Here is a 24,967-nt window from a genome sequence, read left to right as displayed (position 1 = left end):
AGGGTCGTTGTGGAACGGGCAGGGGCTGTAATTTACCCCTGGGCAAGTGTCTGGGCGCCTTACACTGGGCACATACTGAGCAGGAGGAGACATAAACCCTCACATCCCTGGCTAACGTTGGCCACCAGTACTTCGTACTAAGGCAGTGCACCGTCCGGCCAATACCCGGATGTCCAGAGGAGGGGGACGTGTGAGCCCAATAAATCAGCCGATCCCGGACCTCGAGCGGGACGTACACCCGACCCACCGGACACTGGGGAGGACTAGGCTCGGTGCGTAACGCCCGCTCGATCTCCGCATCGACCTCCCACACCACCGGTGCCACCAGACAAGACTCCGGTAGTATGGGAATGGACTCACGCACCTCTCCTCCTTGTCATACCGACGGGACAGAGCATCTGCCTTCCCGTTCTGGGACCCAGGGATGTAAGTGATCTTGAACACAAACCGGGCGAGAAACATAGTCCATCGAGCCTGGCGAGGATTCAGCCTCCTAGCTGCCCGAATGTACTCCAGGTTACGATGGTCGGTCAGAATGAGGAAAGGGTGCTGAGCCCCCTCAAGCCAATGCCTCCACACCTTTAGGGCCTGTACTACGGCTAACAGCTCCCTGTCCCCTACGTCATAATTCCGCTCCGCTGGACTGAGCTTCTTAGAATAAAAAGCACAGGGGCGGAGCTTAGGTGATGTACCGGATCGTTGAGAAAGAACTGCCCCGATACCGGCCTCAGACGCGTCCACCTCAACTTGGAAGGGTAAAGTGGGATCCGGGTGCGCCAACACCGGGCCGAGGTAAACAGGTCCTTCAGTCTCCCAAAGGCCCTGTCCGCCTCAGCTGACCACTGCAAGCGCACCGGACCCCCCTTCAGCAGAGACGTTATGGGAGCTGCCACCTGTCCAAAACCCCGGATAAACCTCCGGTAGTAATTCGCAAAACCCAAGAACCGCTGCACCTCTTTAACCGTAGTTGGGGTTTGCCAATTACGCACGGCGGACACTCGGTCCACCTCCATTCTCACCCCCCGACGCAGACAACTGGTAACCCAAAAAGGAAACTGACTCCTGGAAGAACAGACATTTCTCAGCTTTGACATACAGGTCATGCTCCAACAGTCTCCTCAATACCCTGCGCACCAGGGCTACATGCTCGGCCCGAGTAGCACTGTACACAAGAATATCATCTATGTACACCACTACTCCCTGCGCCTGCATGTCCCGGAAAAGTTCGTCTACAAACGATTGGAAGACTGATGGAGCATTCATTAACCCATATGGCATGACGAGATACTCGTAATGGCCGGATGTAGTACTAAATGCTGTCTTCCACTCATCGCCCTCCCTAATGCGCACTCAAGTTATATGCGCTCCTGAGATCCAATTTTGTGAAGAACCTTGCCCCGTGTAAGGACTCCGTCATAGTCCCAATCAGAGGAAGTGGATAGCTGTACTTCACCGTCACCTGATTGAGACCGCGGTAATCAATACACGGACGCAAACCTCCATCCTTTTTCTTCACAAAAAGAAGCTCGAGGACGCGGGAGAAGTGGAGGCCCGTATGTATCCCTGTCTCAGAGACTCGGCAATGTAAGTCTCCATTGCCTTTTTCTCCTCCTGTGACAAAGGATACACATGGCTCACGCGGGAAGCGCCTGCTCCTGTCTGGAGGTCTATCGCACAATCCCCTTTGTCTATGAGGTGGCAACTGTGCCGCTCTGGTCTTACTGAACACGGCGCCAAATCCTCATACTCAGGAGGAATGTGCAGTGCTGGCATCTGGTTCGGACTCTCCACCGAGGTCGCCCCTACGGAAACACCCAGACATAACCCCTCACACTGAGCAGACCACCCTTTAAGAGCTTTCTCTCACGAAATAGTAGGATCATGGGTCATCAACCAGGGAAGCCCCAGTACCACCGGATACGCAGGAGAGTCGATCAGATAGAGTTGAATCGTCTCCTCATGACCCCCCTGCGTCCTCATCCTAAGTGGCGCTGTGACCTCCCCAATCAACCCAGATCCTAACGGACGACTATCTAGGGCATGTACAGGAAAGGGTTTGTCGACTGGAAGGAGGGGAATCCCTAACTTAATACAGAATCTCCGGTCTACAAAATTCCCAGCTGCGCCTGAATCGACTAGCGCCTTATGCTGGGACCGAGGTGCAACCTGTGGGAAACAAACAGGTAAGGTAATGTGCACGACAGAAAGCTCTGGGTAAGTAGGGCGCCTACTCACCTGGGTGGACTCCCCACTGTACGACCGGCTCTCTCCCTCACCAGGGGACCCTCCCCAGCACCTAGCCGCGGTGTGCCCTCCGCGCCCACACTTGGTGCAGGAGACTGCCCCCTCGGGCTCCTACCTCCTCTCCCTCTAGCGCCAGCACCTCCAAGCTCCATCTGGACACTGCTCGGAGGCGCTGGAGGGTGGAATGGGGGCCCCCACCTGGGACGTCCGCGGGTCGCCAGCAGGTTGTCCAGTCGGATGGCCATGTCCACCAGCTGGTCAAATGTTAGTGTACTGTCCCTGCAGGCTAACTCCCTGCGGACGTCCTCCCGAAGGCTACATCGGAAGTGGTCTATGAGGGCCCTCTCATTCCACCCCGCATCAGCCGCTAGAGTCCGGAACTCCAGTGCGAACGCCTGAGCGCTCCTCATCCCCTGTTGGAGGTGGAATAGACGTTCCCCCGCCGCTCTCCCCTCTGGTGGATGGTCGAAGACCGCACGGAAGCGACGGGAGAACTCCGCATAGGTGACGGTGGCGGCGTCTATTCCCCTCCACTCAGCGTTGGCCCACTCCAACGCCTTGCCGGTGAGACAGGAGATGAGGGCGCCGGGTGTATGGTGGCAATGTAGAGCTCCACTTGTAGGAGGAACCCCTGACACCCGGCAGCGGTGCCGTCGTACGCCCTCGGGAGCGAGAGCCGAATCCCACTGGGTTCCGGTCGATGGACGGGCTGGTTGTCCGGTGGTGAAGGTGATGGTGCGATAGGTGGGGCTATGGGAACCCCGCTGGTCTCCCATCGACGAAGGGTGTCCATGACGCCCTCCAAGGCGTGCCCGATACGGTTGATCCGGTGCTCGTGTCCAAGGAGACGCTCCTCCATGGGGTCGACGGGTGCTCCTGCTGATTCCATCTAGTGGTGTGTGATTCTGTCACGTTGCTGTGTATAGGTGTGGTGTGGAATCAGGCGCAGGCAGCAGAGGGTAAGTCCAACAAGACTTTACTTAGCACAAAATAATCCACAACAGCCCGGAGGCAAAAAAGACGCACACAGGCGTAATGCAAGCGCACACAAAGGTGCGTAAATCTCTCCTAAACACAAGGAGGAAACTACGGAAAAATAGCGTACCGTAACAGGTAGCGCAACCACGACACGAACAATCACACACAACACAAACCTAACAACAAGGAAACTAAATAGGGTGCTAAACGAGACCTAACACAAAACAGGTGTGACTAACAGACAAAACCAAACAAACACGAAACATCGAGCGGTGGCAGCTAGAACTCCGGAGACGACGACCGGCGAAACCTGCCCGAACAAGGAGGAGGAGCCGCCTCGGCCGAAACCGTGACACTTAGCTGTAGAAGCAAACATTCAGTTCCCAGTCTGTGCCAAGGCCCTGTGACTACTATTGACGTTCTACTCACTTTTCAAAAGACCATAAAAAGGAACTGCAGAAATGAAGTACAGCAGGCCTCGTTTGATAATCACTATTTTAGTCATCTCAAAACTATGCCTGTTGACTAGTATGCCTGCTTAAATAACACTTGCTATAGTGGAAAATGAGTCATCCCGGCACGCACAAGCCAAGGCTCAAGTGCAAGCCGACTTACTCTTATTTATAGTGGGACATGTGTCTTTCTTTAGGGATGCATTCAGGCCATCAAGGCTGATTTCTTCTACCCAAGGAATATGGCCAAATTGTGCTTAACATTTCTGTTTCTGACACACAAAGAAGATCATGGATCATGGAATAAAGAGGAATAAATATTCTCTTCCTGTTTTTTGAGTGCTCAAACTTTATTTATTTTCTATTTTTTTAAGCCAGGGATTAGTCCTTTTTGGGAAGTTTATTTTTGGTAAGCCTTATCACTCATTATTTCTTAAGCCAGGAATTAGTCCTTTTTAGGAAGTTTATTTTTGTTAAGCCTTATCACTCATTAAGAAGATAACATATGGTCTGATTATAGTCTGTCAGCTTAATCAACCATAGACAATAATGGCTGATAAAGTCTGTCCTCTGGATGAGTTATTGCTGAGGAGAACATCTTGGCCCATTACGAAGACTGACCTTTTCATCTCCATGCATCTGGAATGATGGGATTTCCATCCTGTTAAACATTCACAAGACAGATGACCGATCATTAAAAGACGAAAGCCTCAACAGCATTGAGCTTTCAGACAGATCCACACACACACATCTCTGTGAGGGCTTAATTCAAACACCCGAAAGCGCTTTCCCTAGCTATGCCAGCAGATAAACTGACAGAACAACAACGTAAAAGTGATATTTGAATCACAATTCAACAATCAAGGGGGAATTAACGTAATCCAATAATTACCTAGTTTAGCTGTTTAGTAGGCTAAAGCTGCTAGCGCAGGAGATTTAATTGATTGATTGGTGGGTTCTGAAATTGTATATTTCATTACCAAAGTAAACAGAAGTACTAGACATAGGAGTAGACTAGGCTAGGGTAGCCAGTGGTCTCCTACGAGTCTGTGCAACATGTGGTTTTGTGGGTAGCAGAGACAATAAAGTGAATGTCTTTCTTTGGCAATGTCTTTCTCCCTGGGAATGTCTGGGGAAGAGTCATTAGACTCATTGAGGAGCCGGGGCCCACATGAGTTACAGCACCCTGGCTGAAAGAGGCTGAGTGAGACTCATCCTTTGGGCTGGTTGCAGACCTGGGTTCAACTACTATTTGAAATAATTTCAAATACTTTATTTGTGCTTGATTGAGTTTGCCTGGCTTAATGGCCCAACAGAATAGTCCATAGAACCTCTGCCCATCTGGCATTCCAGGCAGGCTAGAGGAAACGCTGAACATATTTGAAAAATATCAAATAGCATTTGAACCCAGGTCTACTTGATTGGATGTTCCTGGAGAGCACTAATTCAGTGACAAAACAGGCTTTACAATCCATAGGCTTATGACTCATAAAACAAGAGGCCTTTTTTTAACCACAAAGTGCACTGCAAACTCACACACGTCACTGTTGCATTTAAATAGAACCATAACAGTTACACTGCAGATATCGTTTATAGGGTAAGAGGAAATAATTACAGCGTGAGTTACACCTTCATCGTCATGTCACAGTTGGAAATATGTGATGACTGCTCAGATAGCACAGCTGGAGAACTGAATATGGCTACCAAAACGCTGCAGGTGTAGACGTGCCGGCATCCTGGTGAGATCGAGAATATAAATCGGCACTCTCCTCCGATCTATTGGCAAAGGTCCAGTCACTTGAGAATAAGATGGATGAGCTTTGTTAGAGAGTCTCCTATCAGAGAGACTTGAAAAGCTGCAATATTATATGGTTTGCAGAGACGTGGCTGGATGACTCTTCGTACGTATGACTCAGTGGTTTCTCCATGCAGCGGCACGGTCGGATGAAGGCAACCTCGGGCGAGTCCAAAGGGGGAGGGGTGTGTCTCTTCATAAACAACAACTTCCTACCAGGAAGTACCAGTGACGTGTTCAATACGGAAGTGGTCTGATGAAGCAGACAAGAGGCTACAAGACTGTTTTGCTAGTACAGACTGGGATATGTTCCGGACTTCAACAATAAGTGCATAGATGATGTCGTCCCCAGTGACTATACAAACTTATCCAAACCAAAAACCATGAATTACAGGCAATATTCGCGCTGGGCTAAAGACTAGACCTACTGCTTACAAGGAACGGGACATAGACATGGACGCATACAAGAAAGCCCGCTACGACCTCCGACGAGACATCAAACATGCAAAAGGACAATATAGGAGGAAGTTGGAATCCTATTACACCTGCTCCGACGCTCGTCGTATGTGGCAGGGCTTGCAGACGATAACGGATTACAAAGGGAAACCCAGCCATGAGACGCCCATTGATGCAGAACTCACAAAACAAGCTAAATGCCTTTTATGCTCGCTTCAAGGAATACAACACTAAGTCTTGCGTGAAAGCCCCTGTTGTTCCGGATGACTGTGTGATCTCGCTCTCCGTGGCCGATGTTGGTAAAACTTTTAAACAGGTTAACACTCGCAAGGCCGCCGAGCCAGACGGAATGCCAGAGCACGTTCTCAAAGCATGCGCAGACCAGCTGCTAAGTGTCTTCATGATTATGTTTAACCTCTCCCTGACCCAGTCTGTAATCCCAACATGTTTCAAGCTGACCACCATTGTCTCTGTTCCCAAGAACTCCAAGGTAACCTGCCTAAATGACTACCGCCCTGTAGCACTCACATCTGTAATTATGAGGTGCTTTGGAAGGCTGGTCATAACACACATCAACACCATCATCCCAGACATCCTGGAACCACTCCAATTCACATACCGCCCCAACAGATCCACAGATTACGCAATATTAATTGCACTTCACACTGGCCTCTCCCACTCACACAGTTATAGGGGAAATAACTATGTGAGAATGCTGTTCATAGACTACAGCACAGCGTTCAACACCATTGTCCCCTCCAAGCTCATCACCAAGATGGGGACCCTGGGACTGATCGCCTTCCTCTGTAACTGGATCCTGGACTTCCTGACAGGACGGCCCCAGGTGGGGAGGTTAGGCAACAACACCTCCGTCACGTTCACCCTCAACACAGGGCCCCTCAAGGGTGTGTGCTTAGTCCCCTCCTGTACTCTCTGTTCACCCATGACTCCAACACCATCATCAAGTTAGCTGACAACACAACAGTGATATGCCTGATCGCTGATGGCGATGAGACAGCCTACAGGGAGGAGGTCAGAAACTTGGCAGGTTGGTGCCATGACAACAACCTCTTCCTCAACATGAGTAAGACTAAGGAGCTGATCTTGGACTACAGGAGAAAGAAAGTCCCCACCCCATCGACAGGGCTGTAGTTGAGCGGGTCGAGAGCTTCAAGTTCCTTGGTGTCCATATCACTAACGACTTAACATGGTCCACACACCCCCGCACAGTCTTCAAGAGGGCACGACAGTGCTTCTTCCCCCTCAGGAGGCTGAAAAGAGTTGGCAAGGCCCTCGGATGCTCAAAAAGTTAGGTCACACTTTATTTGGATTGTCCGGATTTTCCATCTGTACATGCTCTACAGATGGTCATACTATCAACAAACAATCTGTTGATAAGCAACTGCTTGCTAAGGTTACGGTTAGGTTTAAAATAAGGGTTAGGGTAAGGGTTAAGGTTAGTGTTATGATAAGGGTTAGAGCTATGGTTACGGTTAGTAGATAGTTAGTCAAAATGTTACTGATAGTCTGTAGCTGGACTATCCAAATAAAGTGTTACCAAAAGTTCTACAGCTGCACCATCGAGAGCATCTTGACTGGCTGCATCACCGCTTGGTATGGAAAATGCACCACCTTCAGTCTCAAAGCACAACAGAGGGTGGTGCGGACAGCCCAGTACATCACTGGGGCCAAGCTCCCTGCCATCCAGGACCTCTATATGAGGCGGTGTCAGAGGAAGGTCTGAAAAATGTCCAAAGACTACAGCAACCCAAGCCATAGACTGTTCATTCTGCTACTGTCTGGCAAGCGGAACCGGAGTATCGGCTCTCGGACCAACAGGCTGACAGCTTCTAGCCATAAGACTGCTTAATAGTTCATTAATGGTTCCCATGACTATCTGCACTGACCCTTTCTTGCACTGACTCTATGCACGCTCACAAGACTATACACCAGGGTTCTTCAATTCCGGTCCTGGAGGGCCGAAACACCTCTGTTTTTCATCCTCTCCTTCTAAATCAGGGGCTAATTCAGACCTGGGACACCAGGTGAGTGCAATTAACTACCAGGTAGAAATAAAAAACAGAAGTGTTTCGGCCCTCCAGGACCGGAATTGAAGAACCCTGCTATACACTGAGTGTACAAACATTAGGAACACCTGCTATTTCCATGACATAGACTGACTAGATGAAAGCTATGATCCCTTATTGATGTCACCTGTTAAATCCACTTTCATTAGTGTAGATGAAGGGGAGGAGACAGGTTAAAGAATGATTTGTATGTCTCGAGACAATTGAGACATGGATTGTACATGTGTGCCATTCAGAGGGTGAATGGGCAAAACAAAAGATTTAAGTGCCTTTGAACGGGGTATGGTAGTAGGTGCCAGGCACACCGGTTTGAGTGTTTCAAGAACTGCAATGCTGCTGGGTTTTTCACGATCAACAGTTTCCCGTGTGTATCAAGAATGGTCCACCACCCAAAGGACATCCAGCCAACTGGAAGCAACTGTGGAGTCAACATGGGCCAACATCCCTGTGGAACACTTTCGACACCTTGTAGAGTCCATGCCCTGACGAATAGAGTCTGTTCTGAGGGCAAAAGCGGGTGCAACTCAATATTAGGAAGGTGTTCCTAATGTTTTGTACACTGAGTGTATATACACACTCACACACACACCGAGAACATAAACACAGTTTTACACTCATCATATGCTGCTGCTACACTGTTATTTATTTTACTCGTATTATCTATCCTGATGCCTAGTCACTTTACCCTGCCTTCATGTACATATCTACTTCATATCCCTGCACAGTGATCTGGTACTGCTACCCCCTGTATATAGCTCTATTCTTGTGTATTTTATTCATCTTGAGTTACTTCTTTTCTTTTTATTATTATTTCTTAACTCTGCATTGTTGGGAAGGGCTCGCAGGCAAGCATTTCATGGTTAAGTTTACACCCGTTGTATTCGGCGCATGTGACAAATACAATTTGATTTGCAAGTTACAACATAATTCATTTTGAATAATGCAGATGTATAAATCACATTTCAAAAGAATGAAACTGCCCAACAAAACAGCTGTTCCCTTCACAGTTCTTAGTAGGCCTATGACTTATCAGGCAGGCCATAGATCTCATTGACTTTCTATGAGCAAACAGACATGAATCATCCTTTTAGCACACCTCATTAAGGAAGGAATTCTGGGGGTTGTGGACAGATGAACAATGTACAACAGGGTAAAGTGCATTCAGAACCAGACATGTTAATGTTTTCAGCAGTTATTAATGGCAGATTCTGTAGAGGAGGACCAAGAGTCATGCGAAAACAAATGCAAAGTGGTTAGACTATTCTTTTTTTTCTTTTTTTCTTTTTTTGTCATTTAGCAGACGCTCTTATCCAGAGTGACTTACAGGAGCAATTAGGGTTACGTGCCTTGCTCAAGGGCACAGACAGATTTTTCACCTAGTCGGCTCTGGGATTAGAACCAGCGACCTTTCGGTTACTGGCACAACGCTCTTAACCACTATACCCCCCTACAGTCGATTGACGCACTTGTGCGTCACACGGTGACATCATTTTGAAAAGCTACCCATGTGTTTATGCTAGAGACTTATCACTGCAGTTCAATCCCCTCTTTCCACCAATATTATGTCTGCTTGTGAAAGCGGTCTTTTTCTACAAAAGAGGATGCGGACAAGAAAATCGTCACGAAATCGTCTGTAAAACACAAACTGTTTGAGCTACAAACTAATAGGTTACCACCATCGAAAGATGAGACTCTGATGAACACGACAGTGTTGGTTGTTTGAGTCTATGACATCCACAGGCTTTACAGCAGTCGTCTGAGCTCTGTCGCAGACGTCCTCATTTCGAAGAGGTCTTCTCACAATACTGACTATACAGACCGAACAGTTGGAGCTACAAACTAATAGGTCACCAATATTGAAAGGGGAGACTCTCACGAACACGTCGGTTGTTGTGCTTTACGCACACAAGCTTCATGGGAGTCGTCTGAAGGTAACCCAGTACCAGGCTGTAAAAATGGCAAAAGTGCGTTTTCTTATATCGCTCAGATATAAGACAGACACTTAAACACCTTATTCCTTATGATTTATTTTTTGGCTGTCTGTTTTGCCATGTACAAATGTGTTATTCAATGTGTTTCTATGGACTATAGCAGTAAAGGCCAAATTCAATGTTTCATCAAATAATTGTTTGCCATTTTTTAAATATATATGCAGTACCAGTCAAAGGTTTGGACACACCTACTCATTCCAGGGTTTTTCTTTATTTTTACTATTTTCTACATTGTAGAATAATAGTGAAGACATCAAAACTATGAAATAACACATATGGAATCATGTAGTAACCAAAAAAGTGTTAAACAAATCAAAATATATTTTATATTTGAGATTCTTCAAATAGCCACCCTTTGTCTTGATGACCGCTTTGCACACTCTTGGCATTATCTCAACCAGCTTCACCTGGAATGCTTTTTCAACAGTCTTGAAGGAGTTCCCACATATGCTGAGCACTTGTTGGCTGCTTTTCCTTCACTCTGCAGTCCGACTCATCCCAAACCATCTCAATTGGGTTGAGGAGGCCAGGTCATCTGATAGAGCACTCCATCACTCTCCTTCTTGGTAAAATAGCCCTTACACAGCCTGGAGGTGTGTTGGGTCATTGTCCTGTTGAAAAATAAATGATAGTCCCACTAAGCCCAAACCAGATGGGATGGCGTATCGCTGCAGAATGCTGTGGTAGCCATGCTGGTTAAGTGTGCCTTAAATTCTAAATAAATCACACACACCAGCAAAGCGCCCCCACACCATAACACCTCCTCCTCCATGCTTTATGGTGGGAACTACACACGCAGAGATCATCCGTTCTCCCACACCGCGTTTCACAAAGCCACAGCGGTTGGAACCAATCATCTCCAATTTGGACTCCAGACCAAAGGACACATTTCCACCAGTCTAATGTCCATTGCTCGTGTTTCTTGGCCAAAGCAAGTCTCTTCTTATTATTGGTGTCCTTTAGTAGTGGTTTCTGTGCAGCAATTCGACCATGAAGGCCTGATTCACAGTCTCCTCTGAACAGTTGATGTTGAGATGTGTCTGTAACTTGAACTCTGTGAAGCATTTATTTGGGCTGCAATTTCTGAGGCTGGTAACTCTAATGAACTTATCCTCTGCAGCAGAGGTAACTCTGGGTCTTCCATTCCTGTGGCGGTCCTCATGAGAGCCAATTTCATCATAGCGCTTGATGGTTTTTGCGACAGCACTTGAAAAAACTTTCAACGTTTTTGAAATGTTCCGTATTAACTGACCTTCATGTCTTAAAGTAATGATGGACTGTCATTTCTCTTTGCTTATTTGAGCTGTTCTTGCCATAATATGGACTTGGTCTTTTACCAAAAAGGGCTATCTTCTGTCACAACAGAACTGATTGGCTCAAACGCATTAAGAAGGAAATAAATTCCACAGATTAACTTTTAAGAAGGCACACCTGTTAATTGAAATGCATTCCAGGTGACTACCTCATGAAGCTTGTTGAGAGAATGCCAAGAGTGTGCAAAGCTGTCATCAAGGCAAAGGGTGGCTATTTGAAGAATCTCAAATATAAAATATATTTTGATTTGTTTAACACTTTTTTGGTTACTACATGATTCCATCTGTGTTATTTCATAGTTTTGATGTCTTCACTATTATTCTACAATGTAAAAAATAGTACAAATAAAGAAAAACCCTTGAATGAGTAGGTGTGTCCAAACTTGACTGGTAGTGTATATACCTACACTACAGAGGTCCTAAAATGCAAAATCAAAATGGCTAAATTATCAATTTTAATGACCATCTTAAAACAATTCCATATGTTAGCTTAATAAGATATTGCGATCTAAGGGCTACAGGGGATACTCGTTTGTTGTATCCTTTTGTTATATTTTGTGAAAAATGTACAAGAAATGTATGACAATAAAAGAAAGGAATGGATGCAGGAGTCACTCTGGCTTGTTTAGCCCATAGGCCTACACCAGATTAAAGGGAAATTTCACCACTGCCCTATTTCACTATATGTCCATTAATACAGTATGTTATTAACATATCATATGTGTCCAAAAATATTTATTTCCTCACTACAAGCATATCATTTACAAACGTTTCTGCATCTCACCAGTAGAAACGGACCAGCTACATTTCCTGATTGTAAGCAAACCACAATTATCCAGAATTCATAGCGATTTCAAGACGTAGTACTGCCCAATGGAGGTGTATCCAGTACATATAAAAATGTCTGTGTTTGTAACCAGAAGTTTCAGCCAGAGGATTTCGAAATGGAACTCAAGTCTCAATGGATGGGGTTGTCATGTCATCAAACATTGAAAAGTGATGCTATTCCATCGATTTTCCCCTTCACTTCAAAGAGGAAAGCATCCGATCAGCAGAAAATAAGTCAAGCTAACGTTACCTAGCTAACTAAATTTGTTTATCAAAACTAAAATCTAGCTAGCTAGCTTTAATAATACACTGGCTAGACATTCCAAAGCATATCAATGTAATTAGCCAGCTGCTATCTGGCGATGTGATTTGTAACTTTGCAAGCTAACGTTAGCTTCGTTAGGTTTCGTTAGCTAACCGTTAGCTAGCTAGCTAACTAACTACCGCAGAGGCTAATGTGACTGTCTTCTATTTAGAGTCCGATCCCATCAACATCTTCAGAGGCATCAACATCAAGCTTAGCATCAGGTACTAGTGTAAGTCACCTTTTTAAAATCGACTAAATCTTTCCATAACAAGCAAATAAATATACTGGAGCTAGGCATAAACATGGTTCTTGTCTTGTTATAGTTGGTGTGTTTACAAGTAGGCTACTACTTCTACTGTAGTTCTCTCTGTATTATGGCGGCTTAGTTGATTGTTCATGCAAGGCTTGAAGTCTAAATTGGAGAAAAAAAAACAAATCAAATTGTATTGGTCACATACACATATTTAGCAAATGTTATTGCGGGTGTAGCGAAATGCTTGTGTTCCTAGCTCAAACAGTGCAGGAGGTATTAGTAAGGAGGGGGATGTGTGGGTGACTGACTGGTGTCTGTTGGGGGTGGGTATTGTGTGTGAAGGTTAGTATGCATGATCTGGCTGTGGAGTGCAGAAAGGACCAGACGTTTGTCTAACAGGAGCCTGAGTCACAGCTACCCAAACCCAATATCCCTGACAACATCGCCACAGCGCCTGCTAAACAGCCTGCCATTACCCAACACAATAAGGGGTTCACCAGCTGAAGAACATTCAGGAACTTGCCTGGAACATTCAACCAACACAACATCCATATTCAGTTAGACTGATGTTGTAGTATAATATAGAATGCCTAGTATGCTAACAACTGCATTGTGGTATAGATATTGCTAGCTGTTGTACATATGTATATAATGGTGTTTTATATCATATTTTTTACAAGTGTACTGACAAGTTACTAAATGATTCCAGCTGCATAAGAAACCAATAAAGTGTTGACTTCAACTTCTGGATCAATTCATTTTGATATTCATGAAATGTATTTGGATAAACTAGCTTCAGTCTTACTGCTAAAACAAATGAGGCAGGGAGTTGGTGTATCATTTAAACTTTTAATTTGTTAGCAAGTAAACATGTTTCAATAAAACAGTAGGTTAGCCTCAATATAGCAGGGGCATTCAACTCTGACCCTACGAGGTCTGGAGCCTGCTGGTTTTCTGTTCTACCTGATTATTAATTGCACCCACCTGGTGTCCATGATTAGAAGGGAACAATGAAAAAATGTAGTGGGACTGGCTTCGAGGTCCAGAGTTGAGTTTGAGGGCAATATAGCAAATAAGTAGACATGGCTTGTATTCAAGACCGTTTATTTGCTCTGGAGACAGAGGTGAGTTTACACAGCAGTATGCAGGAACAGTTATGGCAATGTATTACATTTAGCTATAAAAAGAGAGTCGCACACTATATATACAGTATATAAACTGCCAGCAATTTATTGGGTAAAGAAGAAGGCACAGTGATGCCGGAACGTTGGTTCCCACCGTAAATCATGGAGGAAGAGGTGCTATGGTGTGGGGTTCTTTTGCTGGTGACACTGTCTGTGATTTATTTAGAATTCAAGGCACACTTAATCAGCATGGCTACCACAGCATTCTGCAGTGATACGCCATCCCATCTTGTTTGGGCTTAGTGGGAATATAATTAGTTTTTCAACAGGACAATGACCCAACACACCTTCAGGCTGTGTAAGGGCTATTTTAGCAAGAAGTAGAATGATGGAGTGCTGTATCAGATTACCTGGTCTCTACAATCACCCGACCTCAACCCAATTGAGATGGTTTGGGATGAGTCGGACGGCAGAGTGAAGGAAAAGCAGCCAACAAGTGCTCAGTATATGTGGGAACTCCTTCAACACTGTTGGAAAAGCATTCCAGGTGAAACTGGTTGAGAGAATGGAAAGAATGTGCAAAGCTGTCATCAAGGCAAAGGGTGGCTATTTGAAGAATCTCAAATATAACACACTTTTTTGGTTACTACATGATTCCATATGTGTTATTTCATAGTTTTGATGTCAACACTATTATTCTACAATGTAAAAAATAGCACAAATAAAAAACAACCCTTGAATGAGTAGGTGTGTCCAAACGTTTGACTGGTAGTGTATATATAGAGTGTGCGACTCTCTTTATTTTATAGCTTACAGTTTATTTGGCGTTAGTCAGCACCTCTACACTAAATCATTTTCTCTGGGTGTGCGCCAGCTCATGGTTTTTTAAATGTATAACATATATACAGTAGATTAAAAATATACTACTAACGTTTATTATAAATACTACAGTTCTACAAAGGGAATACTTGCATATGGTGTGTTTGGGTTGTGCAGTGAGGAGTTCGGAGTCACTTTGATACAAGGGGAGATTGTTGTTATGGGATCAAGTTCTTTGTATCCAAGCGGTATTGTCTGTGAGAGAAAGACGAACACATTAATGGGAAATCGTTGTGTACTGTGTGTATTATTACTGTAGCAGCATTGTGTAGAATATGAGACATCTCAGAGACACACGTTAGCGAGCTAGCTACAACACACAGGTATAGTTACTCCAAGACTAACATGAGTCGTAAAGCCAAAGTAATTCCTTTACTCTCTGCCATCATCATCATCAAAACATCTCTCCAGTTTTGCTCCTAATGAGAGGCACCGCGGCTAGCTAGGCTAGTTAGCTAGCTAGATATAATGTTAGACTACAGTACAGCTAAACTTGGCTAGCTTGCCTTGTAGTGGTACTAGCAAGCCCTGTTATGGCCGAATCGATCACCAAATTGTACTGTACTGAACAACACTGCCTTGTGTAAAAAGAGAGCTTATATTGCTAGCTAGCTACCGACAGCAAACCAACTTACTTGTTTGTCATTTGCCCTCCTGAGTCGTGGTCCAGCTGGTCTTTTTCTCGCTGTCTCAACTTCAGTGTATTCCGGCTCAAATAAATAGGGCTGTATGATCCTATGTAAAAGAACATCAAAAAATGTTACATCGTCCAGCTCTTCTTGGAAAGAGGAATCATTAGAAACTGCTATTGTAGCTAATTATTTAGCCATCTCGGCTAGACAGTGCATGGTAACATAGGTTCCATGAACCTGTAAACTAGTACCTGCCCCGTTTTGAAAAGCCTGCCTCGTTTTGAAAAGCCTGCCTCCGAGGGTGAGAACAAGGAAGTAGGGCTCCCATCAGTCTGTAGTCTTTACAAAGCCAGGGAAAATTAGTCAACCTAGATATCCTGCAATGTCCTGGCAGATAAGAACATATATCAGACAGCAGGCTCAAATCAACCAATGACATCATTGGTTGAACTCTCCAAGCGCAAAAATTTTATAAATAAAAATACAGCTATAGTGAATAATTATGTCTGAAACACCCTCTCATCACTCATTATTATGTAGGGAGACTGGAAAAACACCCCAAATAATGTCTAGCGGTGACGTTTCCCTTTAACTGCCAGCCTGGCAAGGGGGCTTAACCATCGTCAGTTCATTCAGCTGCACAATGACACAGAGGCAGAGCACCAGGACTTGTTGTACCATTCAAATGTGCGCTGGCTAAGCCTGGGAAAAGTATTTCGCTGTGTGTGGAAACTGAGGGGAGATAGGTATTGTCGTAGTAAATATAAAATGTTATAGATTGATCTGAGTAATATGTTGTGTAAAATGGTCTTATAAATGCTGTTACAGGAGTGTGTCATGTGTCTGATACTAACAGCGTACTGTTCTGTGTCATGTGTCTGATACTGTTGTGTTAGTTGTCTGTGCATAACATTTTAGTAGCGAACAATGGACAGAGGACCATATCTTGTCACCAGGTGGCCAAGGACAACACCCACGCCACAGGCCACAATCACTTGTTGCTCCCCACGAGTTTCCCTTGAGACACACACACACACACACACACATCTCACTGTGGACGCACACTCATTCTCAACTCCCCTGTCTACTGGTCGGGTGCCAAGGGCAGAGGACTCTGCCGTGCACCAATGGGGCATCTGCTCTGGACAGAGCAGACCCGCCTCCTACGCCTCGGGAACCTATCAAGGGACTAGAAGAAGGACCCCTTCCTTTATGTTACATTGTATAAAATAATGCTGTAACTCTGTTTATCCATCCTTTCTCAACTGTCTCCTTAAGAGGCAATTGGTTGGGTCCATGCATGTAGCTTGAGCAGTACCAGCTATCTCTGTTTTAAAAAACTGCCTTTTGCTTAAACCTAATTCCACTCTGTCTAGCGTCGATGGTTTGTACTCCCTCTCCTAATTATGGTTTCACCAACAGTATGTTCCTTGATACGGTTGGTAAAGCTGACGACTTCTCCTAGTTGAAACACAGAATGGCTGGGCGACTTTGCTTTCGGTGTGGACATATTGGGGCATCTGAACGATATAAATGTGAAACTGCAGGGAAATTGTGTTTTTGTGCATTAACTGTTTTCCAACGTCAAAGCATTAAAGGCCAAACTTATGTTGTTCTCCAGACAAATGAGCAGCCGGTCTCTCGCTCATTTTCCGACACTGGCCGCACTGAACGCCCACATCGCAGTGCCGCACTGAGACGTACAGTAGCACTTTGATCGACCTGCATGCTGAGTTTTCCCGCCGCTTCTCAGACTTCACCAAGATTGAGACTGAGCTGGAGCTTGTATCATGCCCCCTGTCTTTCGACAGTGAGAAAGCACCACCAGACACACAATTGGAGTTCATCGACATCCAATGTGACAGTGCTTTGAAGGAGAAGTACAAAACTGCAACAATAGACCAGTTCTATGGCTCACTGAATGAAACAAAGTTTCCAAACATTAAAAAGCACACCCAAAGGATGCTTGTTTTATTCGGGTCCACATATGTGTGTGAACAAACGTTCTCAGTCATGAACTACAACAAATCCCATCACAGGTCAAATTTAACAAATGACCACTTGTCAGCTGTTCTGAGAATCTCTACATCAAAGATGACACCAGACTTTGATGCCCTTGCCAAGAGAGGTGACCAGACCCATTGTTCACATTAAGACTGTGACTGGGGTAGGCAAGGATTATGCTTTTTCATGGTGATAGTTATGCAATGAGAATTATCCAGCAATGCACTTGGATACAGGTAATAACTCATCAGTCAGATTTGGGCTGAGGTGATTGGATAACTGTGAATATGGCTCATAATGGATATGAGAATTGTTCCTTAATATGCTTTCAAAAACAGACCATTCCAAATGAAACGGATGCTCTTACCATATGTTTCACTCACATTTTTGAATAGTTTTTTTTTACACATCTGCTGTTACATTTTGCATGTCTCCAGTCATATAATATATATATATATATATATATTTTTAAGTTTGCATATTGATAACTAAGTTTGATTGTACTTTACAAGGGTCGAGATGCAGGATATGTGTGTGTGTTTGAGTGTGTCTGTGATGTTATAAATTATATCAATTTTGTTAAAAATCTGTGGGAAATGTGTTTCCAAAAAACAAGGGTAGAGATGGTACAGGGGTAGAATTGTTCTGCAAGCATATGTACACCTACAGTACACTAGTAGTTTAGTGTCAATGTGAAAATGAATAAAGGCTTCACATGTTTTGTCATGCATATAGTATGTGGCCCTTCACCAGGTTTCAAAAACTCAATGTGGCCCTTGAGCCAATAGGTTTGCCCACCCCTGGCCTAGACTGTAGGCCTAGCTTGCTGGCTGCCATGGAGTTCAGTGAGTCATCTACTGTAAGAAGTTGTTCTGTGGAGCACAACTTCTATTGGCACTGGGGTTTTAACTGCTTTTCGATTTACACTTGTCTAACTAAGCCACAGCTCAGACTGTAGTTAATTACATTCAAAACTGTTGAGAACACTTATACTGTGTGAAAAACAGTGGCCTATTTTTACGAGAGTATGTCCATGTCTGATTGTAAGATTACATTTTACTGTATACATAGGCTATATTCAGAGCAAAACGTGAAGAAGATTTAACTACCAGATGTGTCTGTCATTAGCAGATCATATGGTGATGAAATACACTGGGGTTGCCCTTACCAGCCAAATAGCCTACACTATAACGGCATGACTTCCATTAATTCTAATTTAAAAAAGATACTGGCACAAAGTTGAGTAGGAAACATAATGTAGATCCATGCAATTATATGTTGGCATTTACACAAGTCTACAATACAAATACTGCTTAAATTATGAATTTTAAAAAATGACAACACTTGAGTTGAAGATAGTTAACAATTGTTTTTTCAATTGTTAGTTACAAAGGATCTTTGAAATACAGTGGCATAAGAATAGTGTATAAGTCAAGCCTCGGCTCCAGGGGGCAGGCTCAGGGCATATTTTCAAGGGGAAAAGGGCGTCACTGCCCTATGGTCCAAGTGAAAGAGAACTTCAACAAAATGTTATATATACACAGTGTAGCTACAACTCTCGCGTTCTAAAAGCAGAACGTTGCCAACCGATAGAGCAGTGAAAAGAAACAAAGTAACCGCAGCTGTAACTTCTCACATAAAATGACAATTGACTGGAATCGCGGCGGGCTGGCACAATGTAGCGCTACACAGACAGCGAGCGACAGGTAACCAACCCTACGCCAGTGTATTCTGTGTGGGCTGTTCACTTACCCGAACCAGGTTGCTCACAGCCGCCTGCACCGCAGCCACCGGTGCCGTGAGATCCGGGATAGCTTTCCCGTCTACCTCACCTTCTTCGTGCATTATCACCAGATGGGATATCTGCTGAGCCACCGGCTCTAGGATACTTTCTATCGTCTTTGTGTGAAAAACCGGCATGATGAAAACTTAAGTCCGCTCTCCTATCCAAGAGAAAAAAGGCAGACACCGTTAGGTGTTTCAAAAGTTCCCTCTCTTGTTTGCGCCTTTATGAAGTCAACAGTTGGTTAATCCAACACTTTCCTTCCCCAGGACAGTTTCACTCTCTAGGAACATGAACTACCCCCTTGCAACCATCAATGAGAGAATCCCCAACCTAAATTGCAACCTAAAGCATAATGAACGTAATGTCCACCCTCCGACCAATAAGAGAAATAGCATAATGTCACCGCCAACGCGATTGGCACAAGTGAATGCCAATCTTTCCCGATATGCTCCGCCTATTCCACACATTCGAGTTTGCTAGAGACGCAAGTTCTCCCAAAATTACGTAGTACATTATCATGCCCTAAAAAGGGAAATATGCCTCTTCTGTTGAGAGGAGCAAATTCCAACCAGTAAGGACATACACAGTGAAAGTTGTAGTGACAAATTGCTGGCAGAAGGGACTGAAGTGTAGCCTAGTTGCTTTGGGATGAAGGCTATACCTGCTCTGTCCATTTTATATATAAAGGTAGAATGAACAATTGTAGAATATAATTTTAGTATAGAATAGAAAGTTATAATATCCCAAATGGAATTGTGGTTTGATAAGATGGATAAAATTCCCAGATATTGAGTCGATAAATATTCCATTAGCCTTCTTTATAGTTATCATAATACATTAGCTCAAAGACTGCAGTGTTTAAGTAATTCAAAGCATATTTAAGCATACCGCTAGCCTACAACTAAATTGCATCCTTATGGATAACATGTTTGTCTAACAGGACAGTCAGAAGACCGAAACTGAATAGGCTAAATCCATTCCAAGGTGTGATTTGATGAGCCCAAGTTCAAGTATGGATCCTATCCACTGCTAGCAACAATTAACCATTGTGTATTCAAAACTTTTCCTTCTACATCCACCTATTCACAGATGATCCTATGAGTCTGTCAAGTTCTGTATCCTGTGATATTGGGATCAGCCTCCAACAACTTTATCACATTGTTTTTACTTTCAGACTTTAGTAGGCAACACACTCGAACCACCCAGAGGAAAAAAGGCGGCAGGTAGCCTAGCGGTTAAGACCGTTGGGCCAGTAACTGAAAGGTTGCTGGTTCTATGTGCCCTTGGGCAAGGCACTTAACCATAATTGCTCTGGATAAGAGTTTCTGCTAAACGATGTAAATGTAGGAAAACAAATGTCCTATTAAAGCATAGCGTAACACAAGTCAACCATGTGCACTTTTGTGTAGTCTTCGTACTGGGGTCAAAACTATTTATTCTGGTTCTGGCAACTTGTGTGTATCATAATACATTTCTCAAATTCCATCTCACCCTTTACAACTTTAAATAACAATAATGGAGAATTGAAAACCAACTGCCAACCAAACCAGCAAAGGAATTCCCACAGATTCCCAGGAGGAGGCTGCAAGGCAGCAGCCTACTTCCTAAAAAGGAAGGGTCTTAAAAAGAAAGAATCAAGGAAGTTGCTCTGTTTGAGACATCGTGTAAACATTCAAGGGATTGATGAGTCTGCTGCTGCTGCTCTCCTGCTCTGTTTCTGTTTCTATCTTGCAGTGTTTTAGTGCCTATCAGTGGTGGAAAAAAGTACCCAATTGTCATACTTGAGTAAAAATAAAGGTACCTTAATAGAAAATGACTCAAGTAAAAGTGAAAGTCACCCAGTAAAATACTACTTGAGTAAAAGTCTAAAAGTATTAGTTTTTTAATATACTTAAGTATCAAAAGTAAATGTAATTGCTAAAATATACTTAAGTATCAAAAGTAAAAGTAAAAGTATCAATCATTTCAAATTCCTTATATTAAGCAAACCAGAAGGCACCATTTTTTAAAGAATATTTTTTATTTACAGATAGCCAGGGGCATACTCCAACACTCAGGCATCATTTACAAACAAAGCATTTGTGTTTAGTGAGTCCATCAGATCAGAGGCAGTAGAGATGGCCACGGATGTTCTCTTGATAAGTGCATGAATTGGACAATTTTCCTGTCCTGCTAAGCATTGAAAATGTAACTAGTACTTTTGGATGTCAGGGAAAATGTATGGAATACAAAGTACATAATTTTCTTTAGGAATGTAGTGAAGTAAAAGTAAAAGTAGTCCAAAATATAAATAGTGAAGTAAAGTACAGATACCCCAAAAAAGTACTTAAGTAGTACTTTAAAGTATTTTTACTTAAGTACTTTACACCACTGGGGCCTATACCAAGGATGGGTAACTTTGATGGGGGCCCCAGAAAATCGTAACTCATCATGATAAATCCATGAGCCAAACCCCCAAATTTGGGCTGTTGGGCTCACTTGGGCCGACGATGTCTCATAGTGATGTCTTATTTTGAAGATCAAGGTCAAGAGTTGGAAAATGTGTGGTAGCAGTGCAGCAATGGTAGCTTTCTCTCTGTGTTATCACTCTTTCTTTCATACCTCCATCCCATAAATTTTTCTCATAGGGATTTTACCCTATGACAAACAATGTCAGTATGCACCAAGTTATTGCTCACTTATACCCTTTAATCATATATAATTGGAAAGATTCACAGCTATCCATCAGAAACTTTCCGAACCCCCTGGCTCACACACCTTATGAGCAAAACATTTTAGCAGCTCCCCTCTTGACAGTGGCGAGAAAAATTGTTTTAGAGTTAATTTCCTCTTATTCTACACATTTTGCCATGGGGCGTAAGGAAAATGTTGCAATTTTATAACTAATTTCATGCAATTCTACTAATTTTGCCAGGGGGCGAGAGAAAGGTGAGCACATTTTCAGTAATTCTACACATTTTGCCAATAGGTGGAGACAAATGTTTGCCGTTTTTAATAGGATATCTAAGTGAGATATCATATTATGGGGGCCCCCCGGTTGGTAATTTTACCTTGATTACTACAAGGTTAGATAGCTAGCCATTATACTAACTTACCAATCTAAAACATGTTAGCTGACTTGGGCTAATTGAGTGACTGACATAACAAGAGAAAAACTGCTGATGGACAACCAACATTTGAAAATGCACCTTGTGTATTCTACTATTCTAACTCTCAACAGTAAGTTGAGACCTCAACTGAGTTCCAAGATCCTGAAATATACTAAGTTTAATATAATCGTCTTCAAGGTTTTTTTGTCTCTCATTTAGGCTTGGATGCCTGACACGTCTTTGAAGTACACAGTCTGCATGCAGTTAGTTCCATGTAGGGTAAATACACTGGGTTAAAGAGTGCACTGCATCCCTAGCAACACACCACACTAACACCACATAATCACTACTCACTCCAGGATTACTGCCATATAGCTCAATGCAGCCCATTTCAGATGCTCTTACCTCATAATCACCTATTCCTAGTTTCACCGACCCAAATAAGTATTTTTTTAAGGAAGCCGAGTGGTGTTTGTAAATACTGGACAGCACATTTAGGCTCTGTAGCCTAGGCCTACTTCCCTTATTTTAAAATGCTTGAAAAGCTGATATAGTTGTGTTGTTTTGTCTTATACTATTTATTTGAGGTGCAAGCAATTTTGCAGTATCTTTCCATGATACCACTCTTACTGAGATGGATCCATAATAACGTGATAACCCAAAAGGCCCATGGAGATGCTATAGAATAGACCTAGATGACAGTATACAAGAAGGCCCATCCCTCTCTCTAAAAATTCATGCCTTCAGATGATAACCAAACAGAAGAGTCCATTCTAGATATAGAAATCAAAGGAAGGCAGCAGGCTGTAGTTCTCTGAAGTCTCGGGTTGCTCCCAGGGCCCTCCCCTGTGTACAGTCTGGAATGCACGTGGGGCTGCCTGCCGGTCAAGATGGGTGGTCTGGTTTGCGTCCCAAATGGCACCCTATTCCCTATGTAGTGCACTACTTTTGACCAGGGCATTGTGGGAATGTAGGGAATAGGGTGCAATTTGAGACATAACCCTGGTTGCCTTCTTATCCTCTATGTCTGATAGAATAATTGAATGATATTGTCTGTCCACACAGAACTGATATATAATTGTTGGTAGCTTATATTTAGTTCTTCCTCAAAAGTGTAATGGTAAGTGTTCGCACATTCCATTGTTATTTTTATAACTCCCGAGTGGCGCAGTGGTCTAAGGCACTGCATTGCAGTGCTAGCTGTGCCACTAGAGATCCTGGTTCAAATCCAGGCTCTGTCGTAGCCGGCCGCGACCGGGAGACCCATGGGGCAGCGCACAATTGGCACAGTGTCGTCCAGGGTAGGGGAGGGAATGGCCGGCAGGGATGTAGCTCAGTTGGTAGAGCATGGCGTTTGCAACACCAGGGTTGTGGGTTTGATTCCCACAGGGGGCCAGTATGAAAAAAAACTGTAGGCACTCAATAACTGTAAGTCGCTCTGGATAAGAGCGTCTGCTAAATGACTAAAAATGTTAAAAATGTGAAGGAAACAGATACTGTGCTCCTATGATGCCATGCTATGAATTATTTTTATCATTTTATGTATTAGGAATTGTCCTGATGTTGCTGAAAGTATTCTTTAGATGCTTTGAGAGAAAAGCCTATTTTGAACCCTTGGTTCAGTTATGCATCAACAGCGCTACTCTGTCTGTACAAAGGCCTTGCGATGCCATGGATAGTTAACACCTGATACCCTCTTGTGGTGAAATATAGTAAATACAACAGGTTTAAATAATTGAGGAAATTAGATACTCATTTATTATCATACCCAATTACAATCTGTACTACATTGTTAAACTGGGAAATGACTACAGGACTTTCAAATGTTGTTTGATATGAAATGTAAATCTTACGAGCTTCATAAGTGAAACCATTGTGTCGTTTGACCTCAGCTAATCAACCTACCTTCACTAAAAATCACCTTTGTGTACTTTGCACTGTACAGAGGTAGCATAATATGATATCTCTGTAGGTATCACTGCATGTCTTTAAAATTGGATTTGGTTCATGTTTGTTACTCATCCCATCTCAAGTTCTCTGGTGAAACCCGGAGCCGGATGAGGTCACCGTAGGTTACCGTAACCGTGGGGACCCCAGCTCTAAGTCTATTTCCTGCCATGGCTGATGCGTTTTACTACACCCCTTCTTTCCCACCCCTCTGTGACATAGTCCCATAGCTAGCCGTCAAAACAAAAATAACACAGTGGGTCAGGGCCAGCTGCCGTGGCGCTGCTAGTGGCTTCATGTGAGGAGGGCTTCCACTAATCCATGCGCTGCATGTCAAGTCCCCTAACTCACACACACTGACACATGCACGCACGCATGCACACATGCAAGACACATGCACACAAACACACACACACACACACATACAGATGTAGGATATTAATTTCAGACAGTTTGCTACCGCAGGAAAATAATCCTGCAGCAACAGGAAATGTGAATTATTATGTGGATTATAATTAATGGCCAATTTTTGTAGGGGTTGATACATTTTTCGCCAGGGCAAATCAAGTCTGACATTTTAAAGTCGAAATTACAAACTTTAGAAGCCTTTTTTAAACCTTGAATACGCTACAAGTTTGCATTTCCTGCTGTGTAGAAAATGTGCAGCAACAAAGGAGTGATCAAATTAAGATCCTACATCTGTACACGCACACACACGCACACACACACACACACACACACACACACACACACACCCACACACATTTGGTCCCATACTCCTAGCAGGCAATGACTACATCAA

General features: G+C 43.7%; 1 protein-coding gene across 2 annotated transcripts in view; it reads right to left on the bottom strand.

Moving 5' to 3' along the window:
• LOC121576053 (vinculin) overlaps positions 1-19,454 on the bottom strand; it is a 79,388-nt gene extending 59,934 nt beyond the window's left edge. For both annotated transcript variants that reach the window (XM_041889347.1, XM_041889356.1), the window contains exon 1: positions 19,096-19,454. In XM_041889347.1, the coding sequence (XP_041745281.1) occupies positions 19,096-19,263 (168 nt within the window). In that variant the 5' untranslated portion in view covers positions 19,264-19,454. The remainder of the gene's footprint in view (positions 1-19,095) is intronic.
• Between the last annotated feature and the right edge of the window lie 5,513 nt (positions 19,455-24,967).

This window comes from Coregonus clupeaformis, chromosome 1 (genome assembly GCF_020615455.1).
Source record: "Coregonus clupeaformis isolate EN_2021a chromosome 1, ASM2061545v1, whole genome shotgun sequence".
Taxonomy (NCBI): Eukaryota; Metazoa; Chordata; class Actinopteri; order Salmoniformes; family Salmonidae; genus Coregonus; species Coregonus clupeaformis.
The sequence above is the reverse complement of the archived record's forward strand: the minus strand, read 5'-3'. Positions and strand labels throughout refer to the sequence as shown.